The 11,229-nt window shown below is 53.0% G+C and overlaps 1 protein-coding gene across 2 annotated transcripts in view; it reads left to right on the top strand.

The window, feature by feature from the left end:
- Window positions 1–431: 431 nt before the first annotated feature.
- Window positions 432–11,229, top strand: part of UNC5B (unc-5 homolog B (C. elegans)) — a 98,186-nt gene continuing 87,388 nt past the window's right edge. For both annotated transcript variants that reach the window (XM_006888969.1, XM_006888970.1), the window contains exon 1: window positions 432–976. In XM_006888969.1, coding sequence (XP_006889031.1) covers window positions 898–976 — 79 coding nt within the window. In that variant the 5' untranslated portion in view covers window positions 432–897. The remainder of the gene's footprint in view (window positions 977–11,229) is intronic.

Here is an 11,229-nt window from a genome sequence, read left to right as displayed (position 1 = left end):
TGTTGGGCTGATAATGGAATCCACCACCTCCAGGAGGGAGAAAGACGAACAGTGTCCTTGGTAAAGATCTGCAGCCTGGGAAAACTCAAAAGAGCAGCACCTTGAATTCGAATCGCCTCAATGGCAATGTGTGTGCGTTGTGTGTGTGTTGCGTTAATCTAAGTGGACTCTCTTCGTCAATTAGGGACAACCTATGGTTTCTCTGACTTTGTTTGGTTTTAGAAACCCAAGTTGTGTAGACTCCGTTTCCAATCTAGATTCATCGGGTTTTCCAAAGCGCTGGGCGGGCGTCTCTCAAGGACCCTCCCTGCGGGGCCCCCAGCTCCGTGGCGCAGTCCCGTCGGCCACAGGCCACCCCCTCCAGGCGCCCCTCCTGGCTCCGCCCCCGCCGCTCAGTCCCCGCCCTCTGCGCGCGGTCCGCCTCGGCTTGCGAACTCACTAGGGCGAGCGATCCCGAGCGCTCGGCATTGTGGCCGGCGACTGGGGCTGGTGGAGGCGCCGGAGCCACGGGGCGGCAAGGCGCAGGGGGGCGCGCTCCGGGGCTCAGACTGCGCGGCGCCGGCCGCTGAGAGCGCCGCTGTGCGCACTCCGCTTCCGCAGCGCAACTTCGGCGCCGGAGCCCGGGGAGCGCTTGGAGCCCCGAAGCCCGCGCAGCGCACAGAAGGGCTCTCCGGAGTCTGGCTCGAGAGCAGGCGCCGGGCACCCATCGGGCTCTGAGCATCAGGCGGCCCTGCGCGCAGCGTGGCTGCCGCTGCCCTCACGGAAGGCACGGGCTGGCGCGGCCGGGCGCCGGGGAGGACGGCGAGGAGGAGGCGGCGGCGGCGGAGACGGCGACGGCGAGGCTGGGGCCAGGGAGAGAGCCCCGGGGGAGAGGCGCCGGAGCCGGGCTGCGGGAGCATGTGGGCCCGGAGCGGAGCGCGGAGCGCGCTGCTGCTGGCGCTGCTGCTCTGCTGGCACCCGAGGCTGAGCCAAGCAGGTAAGGAACGCTTGGGCATGATGACTGGGGGCGAGGTCTCCTTGCACTTCGGTCAGTTCCGAAGTTGGGGTGTTTCTTCGCCGCGCCGATGCGCCCAGGGAACGCGGCAAGGGCGTCCAAGTTAGGCAGGTTTCTCTGGCCCTCCAGAGTGGGGCGGTGGCGCAGCTTTAAAGTAAATCCGAGGCTTCCTGAGTCCTCCTGAGTTAGCCTCTTTTCCTGGGAACAGAGCGTCCGCGCCAGGGTGTGCGCTTCTAGGACTTGCTCTGCGGGGACTCTCGGTTTTCTGCACGCCGGGGTCAGGTAAGCGCTGGCTGCCTTTAGCCCGAAACTTCCGACTCCAGGTCCCCGCTCGCACGGGCTCCCGCGCGCTTCTCAGCCCTGAATCCGCAGACTAGAGCTAGAGATACCTGCGGGGCGCGGGCTAACTAGGAGGGAGGCTGAGCGAAGGGCTTTGGTAATTGAAGGCAGAAAGGTTGATTGATTCTCAAGCAACCCACCTCCCTGCGTGATAGGGGGAAAGGATACGTAGTGGATCCTGCTGTGCATCCCAGTTGACATTCTCCGGGTCTAAGGATCAAAGGAGGTACGCTTGCTACTGGCCAGAGCAGATAAGCTTACCCGAGTTGACGGGATCCTAAAATAAAGTCCCTAACCCATGTCGTCTCCCGTGGGTGTGTGCACGGCTTGCTTGTCCTCTAGTTGGGCGAGGCGTCGCTACCTTGGTTTGACTTCCCGGGGAGCCGGCGGCGGCGGGCACGGTCTCCCTGTTACTCAACTCGCTCCCCGAGACATCCTGCATGGGACATCCTGCACCGAGTCTTGTGAGTTGAGGCTGAGAATGGAGCAGAGAAGCTGATGCCGAAAGTGTACTGAGTGATGCAGCCCTCCAACCCCCTTCCCCTGGGAGGGGAGCACCTCCCACTGCGATCTTGACATCCCTCCCCCCCCCAACAGCCAGAGATCCCTCTCCCTCTGGAATTCGTGATTCTCACACTCCACGAGTGAGGGCTTGGTTCTAGCGCACCTCCCTGCTTTTTTTCTCAGCCTTGTTCTGCACAGTTACGACATTCAATCATTTGATCCCAGTTAATTACGATTTGGGCAGACTCTGGTATTTAAAGCAGTGTTTTGAAGTTGGAGGGTAATAATGGGAGTGGGGGCAGGCTGCTGAATGACCAGCCTTGTTTTAAAGGGTGCAGTTGGATGTGGGAGGCCCTGTGCTAGGGTGTTGGTTTCTGGTTTGAGGGTGTTTTTCTTGGGAGGGGGATGATTGAAGGTTTGGGTGAAGTTTCTGTAACTGGCTTGGTTTGGGTCCTGGGAAGCTGTTTTCATGCCAGCATGCCAGTAGAATCAGGAGTGACACTGACATGACTGGATGGGGTTTCTAGTAGTTAGAAGGACAGACTGGCTGGCCTGAACTTCTCAGGGAGTGCTTGCTGGGAATGGGTGGCCTGCCTTTCCTGCTTCACAAAACACCCAGCCCTCACTTTACCCAGAAGAAACCCCAGGTCTAGCACTTTGATGAATTTGGGCCTGGATGGTGTTCAACCAGGAATGGCCTGTAGTACCAGCTTTGATTTCTCACTAGTGAGCAGAATTGGTGTTGGAATTGTGCTCAGTGCAGCAGGGATTGCCTGCCCACCAGCCAGTAAAGGGGGCCAGCTGGTGGGTCTGCCTGCTGCCCTTTCCCTTTGCCCAGAACGAAACTCTTGGAAACCTTGGGGAGGAAGACTGTGCCCCTTCTTCCCAATGCCTCAGACCCAGAGAATCTTTCGTGCACTTTTTAGATTGTTTTAAATTTCCCAATGGACTAATTTTTTATTCTAGAGTCCCATTTTGCTGATGGCGAAAATGAAGGTCAGCGTGGGGACTTCCCCCAAAATCTTGATAGGGCAGGTCATGGACTTGTATGCAGGACCCCTGCCAAATAGCCAGGCTGATTCAGGCCCTTATGGGACCTTCTCTCCACAGATTCACCTCTGTCTCAAACTTTAGATTGAGTGAAAGCAGGCAAAACTGTACTCACAGAAAGAACCCTTTCTTGGGGGCTGTCTAAGCTCCTCTCAAGCAGCCAGTGTCTTTCCCTCCTTTTTCCCCTCTCCCCCATACATATGGGAATGAGTTTGCTTTACAGCACTGAGGAATTTTTTTAGGTCATAAAGTTTGATGACGAAAAAAAAATCAAAACCGGAACCATAAAAACCCCAGACACTGAGAAGGAGATGTCAGCAAGTGACTGGCCTGGAGAGGCCACTTCAAAAGCCCCCCAACCCCTACCTCTCAGCCTTCCCTGGAGCTTTTAATGAGCCTTTCCTTGGCCTCTGGCTGGGCTGGTTGAGGAGGAGCTGAGGTGTCGCGATAGATAGCACTTCTTTTTAAAGTGCAATTAAAATCAGAGTTTTTCCTAGTGTCTCTGCTGAGGCTGTGTCTGTTGGTTGCTCTGTTCTTGTCTTCCTCCACGCCATAGCAAACACCCATCTCACTTAAACAGATGGAAAATCAAGAACATCTTAATGGGTTTTCTCATTAAAGTGAAAGCACCGCTGTAGGAATGGAATAGCCTCTTGTAATCTCACGTCTTCCTCCCCAAGCATGGAATTCTGTAAGAAAACACCACCCAACCCCCACCTCCTTTTTTCCCTAACTCACTTATTTGGAAGGTGAAACTTTGGGACAGAACCGAACTCTTAGCTAGCAAGACAAATAGCAAGCCAAGCTTCCCCATTCGCATTTTAGATCCCCACACCCATTTGTGGGGTCCAGGACACTAAGTATTTTCACTCTTAATTTTGAACCTTTTTGTTCATTTTCCTTCCACCCCACTTTTTGCTGAGTTTCTGAGGACCCTTTTCTTGCCTCCTACTTCTCTTCCTCAGAGTTTCAGAAGCCCTGTAGAGATGGTGCTGGACCCCCTAGACTTCGGGACTGGAGGGGGGTGCATGCGTTATTTCAAGTGCTTAAGAGCAAGGCTAGTGGTTCTACTGGGCAGTCCTGGGAGCCCCACCCCTTGCTAAGCATATGGAAAGCTGGCGGCTGAGCCCCCTGCAGCCTGCAGGAAAGGGAGAAGGGGTGTGGTCCTGGCTGGGGGTTGGGGCTTGAGGTGCTGCCAGTGGGTTGGGGGAGTAGAGGGGCTCAGTGGCCTTGGCAGGGCCCTGGGTAGGGAGGAGTCAGCAGCAGCAGGCCCTGAGCTTGTGCTTCTCCTGGCATCCTCCTCCTCCTCACCAGTTTCCTCAACAGCTTCCACAAATGGAGTCATTAAAGCTGTGAAGGCAAAATGAAACCAAACAAGAGCATTCTGTGCCTTTCTGTTTCTTTTTTTAAAAGGAAAATTGTTAGGTGCCATTTAGTCGGTTGCAGCTCATAGCAGCTCTGTGTAAAACAGAACAGAACACTACCCCCCATCATCCAGCAACATCTTTTGATTGCTGCTGTTGGAGACTGATGGCAGAGATATTGTGGAGGGTCTTTCTCTTTTTCATTGACCTTCAACTTGACCATGCATGACATTCTTCCCTGGAGGAGTGATCTTTCCTCCAGATAACATGTCCAAAGTACTTGGGACAAGTGTCCTCAACAAGTGTCCCCCTCATCACTTCTAAAGAACATTCTTGCTTCCAAAACAGATTTGTTCTTTCTTCTGGCAGTCCATAGTATGTTCAATATTTTTGATCAGTTCTAATACTCAGACACATCATTTCTTTTGTCTTCTCTGTTCCTTGTCTAGTATTTGCATATATGTGAGATGATTTTAACTACTATAGATTGGGTCAGATGCATTTCAGTCGTCAATGTCCACATCTTTGCTTTTGAAAACTTTTAAAAGTTCTTCAGCAACGAGTCTGCCCAATGTAGTACATTGTTTGATATCTTGATTGCAGCTTCCGTGGCCATTGGTTGTGGATCCAAGTAAAATGAAATTCCTGACAACAACTTCAGACTTTCCCCCTGTAATCTCTGATCTCCAGCAAGCGCTTCAGATCTTCACTTAGAGCCAGCAAGGCTGTGTGATATGAACATGGCACATTGTTAATGAGTCTTTCTGCAGTCCTGATGCTGCCTCTCTCATAGAGTCCAACTTCTCGCATTATTTGCCCAGCACACAGATGTGAGGGTGTGCGTTAATAAGTATGGTGGAAGCAAATGAAAATTACCATCATTAGTGTAGTGGAAGATGGGAGGGGGCGCACCTCATCTTCCAGCTTTGCTCCTGAAGTTGGGTTGGTGCACCCCCTCTGGATGCTGTGGGAATGTTGCTACCTTAGGATGCATTTTGTTGACACAGGTCAGGGAACTCTCTCATCCTTTGCACTTTTGAGAAGATTGGCATCCCAGAGGTGGCCTGGGCTACCTACTGTGAGTTGGGTGGGGACGCTGGATTCTCCTGCCACAGGGTGTTGTCCCCGTGTCCCCCACCAAGCAGGAGGAAAGAAAGGTCCAGTGCTCAGCCATCAGTCCTAATGGTGCTCCTTCCTACAGGCTGCTGGTCATCCATGAGGCCACTGGCAGCGAGAACAGTTACTGAAGAGCAAGCATAAATTAGCCGCCTCCCTCCAGTCCCTTTTGTTTCCTTTTCCTTCTCTTCCAAAAGCAGCGAGTTGCTGGAAGTTCCTGAATTTACCCTCTTCGACAAAGCAGCCTGATTAGCATCACTGCAGCGCGTGGGGTTTCATTCAGCCCCGCTGCACCTGAGTGTGGTTACTTGTTGTCCACAGGCACTCACACAACGCCCTTCCACCTCCTGGTCCCCGCCCTGCCTCTGCCCCTCCTGTTGCTGGCTCTGTCGCTGCCAGTAGAGCAGATCAGTCCACTGTAGCCTGGGGACCTCTCATAGCACCACCTAGTGAGGGTGTGCACCAGGCTGCCCCTCCTCTCACCTCCCAGAGCTCACGGCTCCCAGAGCCTTACAGCTTCCCCACCCCTGCACTTGCACCTCTCACTTCAGAGCAGGTTGTGGGTGTGAGAGTGTGTATTAAGAGTGTGTGTGTGTGTGTGTGTTGGGTGAAGGGTGAGAATGCGTATTGAGGTGGGTGGAGGTGGGAGTAAGCCATGGGAGGTGAGGAGAGAGAGGGTGGCCTGTTGAAGTGCTGGGTGAGTTGAGGTGGGTGTGCACAGGTGTACACAGGAGGGATGGGTGTAAGGGGTGTGTGCGCTGAGGGGGTTGTGCCTTGTGTGTATGGGGATGTGTGGTGTATATGGCCATATGTGTATGTGTTTGGGTGTGGGGGCGTTTTCAGTACGCCCGTGGGCGAGTCTGGTGTGCTTGAGTATAAATAGGTATGTGTAATGTGGACAGTGAGTGAGTCACCACTGAGCAAGGGAGGCTCCAGCTATCATATTGTGGTGGGGATCCATGTCAGCGCGGGATCCAGCCTTTCATTGCTAAAGGAGACTTCATCGAGCCCTGCCCTGGGAGCTGTCCTTCAAGGGCAGTTTCTGTTGGTTTGTGCTTGTCAACTAATGGACAGGTTAGGTATCATTCCCATCCAGTGACACAGGAAGAAAGGCCTGGCAGTCTGCTTCCAGGAGGATAACACCAAGAAAAAGCACAGAGCTTGGTCAGTGTGGGTCAAAACAGACTAGACTGCAGTGGGTGGGGGGTGGTGAGCAGTGCTTGGCTGTGTGCCAGATGCTGGGGCTGATGGGGCAGGTTTGCCTTCAAGTGGGTCCTGGAGGAAGAGTAGCCAAAGATGGGCCTTCAGCCAGACCAGGAGGGGGGTGCCGCTGCCCCAAAGGGGGAAGGCTGCTGTGTCCCTTCACTCAACTTCTGCTTACCCAGAGTAAGGGGAAGAGCTGTGGTTTAGTGCTCACGTTTTTTGAGCTGGGTGAGATTCCCGCTTCTTCCCTCATCTGAGGCCTTTTCTCCAATCGACTGGAGGAGTAAGGCCTGGCTTGACTGGTGGCATCTGAATGGAGAGTAGCAGCTCAGGGTTGGGACTCAGCAGAGATGACGACTATGAAGAGGCAAATCCAGAAAGTATTGGGTTTTTTTTAACTTTGTGATTTTAATGAAAGTTTACAGAAAAGTTGGATTTTCATTCATTCAGTGTTACACATTTTCTTCTCTCCTCCTTCCTCCCCCTCCCAGTTCATTTTCTTTCTTTCTTTTTTTCAAATATTCATTCAGTGTTGTACATTTCCTCCCTCCCCATTTTACAAAGTATTTTCTAAGCACTGATAGATATTATTTTGGCATTATTTGTGACATAGAAAGGTATTCTTTTCTGTGCTCTGTAGCACCCCCAGAGACCTCAAAGCAGATAAGAAAAGAAAGACACAAGCCAGTCAGAGGCAGAAGGCTCAATTATCTCCACTTCTGAAGCCCTTTGCCATCACACACCTGTCCTCATGGGGCACTTGGCATGGCCAGCTGCATCTATGAAGTTAAAATAGCCCTTCAGTGTTGCTACTTCCTAACTCTGTAGCCCTGGACAGCTCAGGTAACTGCTGTGCCTCCGCTTGCTCATCTGTAAAATGGGAGTAATATATGTTTTGAGAATTATATGACTTGACGTACAGTAGCATAGTCAGCACGGTTCCTGGCACTTACTGAGCACTCAGAGATTATAATTGGTACGGCCAGCCTCCTCCGGAGAGAACCTTGCAATGCCAGAGATGTTCTCACATTGGAGGGTGAAGAGGGGGTGGAGAAAGCACGACACACAGAGCATCTTCTGGCTTCGGCATTAGGAGACACTGGCTGGTCTCCTTTTAGTCTGTGACCTTGAGCAAGTCTTTCCCTCTCTGTGTGCTGGCTGGTTTTCCCATTTGTAAGTTTGAGGTGAGAGAGGGTGAATGGGTGACCCCTCAGGGCTGCATTTTGCCCCCCGTGGGTACATCTGAAGAAGCCTCCAGCAACCAACGAGAGACAGGTAGCCAAGGCCCAGAAGCCCTTCATTGTGTTTACAGAGGCCCCTCTAGAAAGTCAATATATCGACTGGAATGCCCTTGTGTACATTATGCGGCCCTGGGTCGCTCTCTGAAGCCATAAATCACTCTCTAGGACCACGATGCCTTTTCCTGCTCCATAAGCATCTCCTGCCTCAGATGCTAAGCAGAGGAGGAACCCACTCAGCAGTGCACCCTGGCCTTGGGAGGAAAGAAGCCCTTGCCATCCCCACGACCCCGCCCCACTGAGGCTCAAGGTGGGGCCCTGAGGATGGTGTGGTAGGAAGAGACTGCCTGGCCCTGGCCCCGTGCCACACACTGTGCCAGCTGATCTGGGGCCTGAAGATGAGAAGCTTTGTTGCTACACCAGGTACCAGAACACCAGGCCCCGCCCTAAAAACTAGTACATGTGTAAATGCTGGGCCCTGAGTATCAAAAGTGGGCAAGACACAGGACTAGCCCTTAAGGAATTAACAGACTTTGTATTACTTCTTGGAGATAGGCCTCACTCACATGCCAGGGGTCAGGGACAAGAGAAGCATGTGATGGTGCAGCAGAGAGGAGTCCACTGAAGGATGAGCTGAGACGCGTACACCCCGGGAGGGGTCTAGTAGTGCAGAGAGGACAGGCTGTACATCCAAAGCTCTTGGGTTCGGATCTGCATGTGTGCCTTAGGGCAGGTTTGCCCTTTCTGAGCCTTTGTATCTTCATCTGTGAAATGAATATAACAGCGGCTTCATCAGGCTGTTGTGGGGATGAACGAGATAATGCATAAAAAGGTTCAGGGGTTTTTTGCCCATTCTGAGGTAGCCCATGGGAGCTCCGAAGGTTAGGAGTTGTGCTCCCAACTCATTGGCAAGTGGTTCAAATCCACAAGATGCTCTGCAGGAGAAAAGATGTGTGATCTCCTCCCCTGTGATTTACAGCCTCTGAAAACTCACTGGAGGTCTGCTGTAAGTTGATTCCCTCTCAGTGGTACCTAACAACAACAGAGTACTCCATCACATGCATTGCTCTTGTTATTGTCCTTATTATTGGTGATGAGTATTAGGTATTGATTGGCAAGTGGTCAGTGTGTTCAGAGGAAGTAGAAGTCTTGGTGACCCAAGGCCGTCAGGGAAAGCTTCCCCATAGAAGGGAAGGTAGAACTGGGCTGTCTTTAAAAGGATGAACAGAATTTGGCTAAGCAGAGGAGAGAGTGTTTCTAGCAAGAGAATGTGTTACTGCAGATGTGAAGTGGGGAGACCTTGCACATCAGCCCAGGAAACAAATTCTAATAAGCAGGGCTTGCCTGCCACCTGAGCATCTAGTAAAATAAGAGACTTGGAGGTGGTAGGCAGGAATCCCTTCTTATACAGTACAAAGAGCAGGGGCTTTAGAGCTCAGAGCGTCTGAGCCCTGAGTGCCTGGATGAGGTGGCTCACGCTCTCTGAACCTCACTTTCCCCATCTGGTAAGGTAAGGGTAAGACCATCTTCTGCACCAGGTCATGATTGGTCCAGGAGATAATGCATGCCGTCCTAGCCCAGGGGCCTGTCCCTTCTCTACTCTGGCTGACCCTGGCTGGGTCTGGGCACTGTTTGTCTCCCTGCACCTCTCTGGGCAGAAGAACAGGGATCAGAGCCCCCAGGAGGCAGCTCCAGGTTGTCCAGAGAGCCAGAGAAGGGCAGGAAGAGGAGAGACTGCCTTTTTCTGGCTCTTGGAGTGCACTTGGTCTTGCACCAACCCTGGAGATATCCTCTAGGTCTAGGAAGAAGGCCTCCTGCTGAGAGCACCCAGGAACGTGCAGTCCCAAGAGGCCCCAAGTGGCATCTGGAGGCATTGCTGGCGTCAGGAGACAGACCCGAAGGGAAGCATTTCTGTAATGCGATCAGAGGCGCCTGCCTGCTTGCCTGCCAGCCCAGGGCCTGGGCACCCATGGTGGTTGCAGCGCTTATAAGAAGTGGAGTCAGAATTCCAGGAAAGTGGTTCCTGACCCCCTCCCCCACCCCACCTTTAGCTGTTCTGAGTCAGTGAGGCAAAGCCAGGCTCAGGACTAGAGCGAGCAGCAACCTGGGATTGGGTAGGGCATGCTGGATGGGGCAGCCTTGGGACCTTTCTGTTTCTTTGCTAACCAGCCAGGGCACTGGGTAGAGGTAGGATCAGTGGGTGCAAGGCAGGATGTAGTGGGAGGAGGTAGGGATTGGGGGCATGGCTGTGGCATTGGCTGCCTTGGCAGCTGGGTCTGTGCTGTTCCTCCTCGTATCCATGGAACCCAGCGTAGTGCCTGAGATGCTCAGTAAATCCTGGTCCAGCGGGTGAGTGAGGACTCACAGCCAGAGGCTGCTGTAATTCCGTTCCCACTGCACATTGGGTTTGTGCTATGGATGAATTAATGAGATTTCCATTCCTTTGCTTCCAGTCCCCTTGCCTCTACTTCCCTGCTCATCCACTTCTTTCTAGTATCCCGTCCTTGAGCAATAAGAGTAGCAGTGATAGCTTGGGCCTCAGTGTTCAGTCCCTAGGTAGGAAATTACTCATCAAATCCAGAGGAGCCACAGAGCACTAACCTAGCATCTCAGCCACGTACCCCACCACTTCCTGACCTGTTGTGTGGAGAAGGTGGACCAGCAGACACTGGCTGAGCTGGTGAACTCTGCTGTTCTGCACAGGGGGCCTTAGCAAAGCACAGTTGGTCCTGACTCCTTTGAAATGCTTCCTTCTTGCATCCCCAGTCCATTGGTCTTCTCCACCTTACCTTCTGGTGGTTTGAGATAATTTCCTGCTACGTAGACACCCTGAGGCCTGGAAGCAGGTGTGAGGACAACCCCAGGCCTTGCCCCACCCCCCATAGCAACTGCTGCCAGCTTCTTGGCAGTAGCAGGACAGCCGCAGGGTCTGGCTGCACCAGGCTGCCCCCTGGCACCATGTCCAGTGTGAACATTCAGGGAGCGTCCTGGGAGATTAAATATCCCAAGGCTGTTGGCAGAGGTGGCAGTAGGCCTGGGCCAGATACTATCTGCACAGCTGGGTAGCTGGCCTGTGCCAGGAGCCGCCACCATAGACTGGTCTGGAATTCCGGCCTGGCAGCCAGGACAGCCATGGCTGGTTGGCACAGTGACCCCTGCTGCAAATGTGGCGGTGGTTGTTGTTGTTGATGTTGTTGTTATGTGCCGTCAAGTCACTTGCGACTCATAGCGACCCTATGTACAACAGCCCTAAACTCTGCTCTATCCTCTGTCAATCGCACTGCCTCTGACACACCCATCCCAATTACCCCAGTCACTGAATCAATCCACCTCATAGAGGGTCTTCCCTTCTTGCACAGTCCCTCCATCCTGCCAAGCATGATGTCCCTCTCCAAGGACCTGTCCCTCCTTACAACATATC

The sequence above is a fragment of the Elephantulus edwardii genome, unplaced genomic scaffold (genome assembly GCF_000299155.1).
Source record: "Elephantulus edwardii isolate Elephantulus edwardi_28Jun2011 unplaced genomic scaffold, EleEdw1.0 scaffold00074, whole genome shotgun sequence".
NCBI lineage: Eukaryota > Metazoa > Chordata > Mammalia > Macroscelidea > Macroscelididae > Elephantulus > Elephantulus edwardii.
Note: the sequence above shows the minus strand (reverse complement) of the source record. Positions and strands in the feature narration are given on the sequence as shown.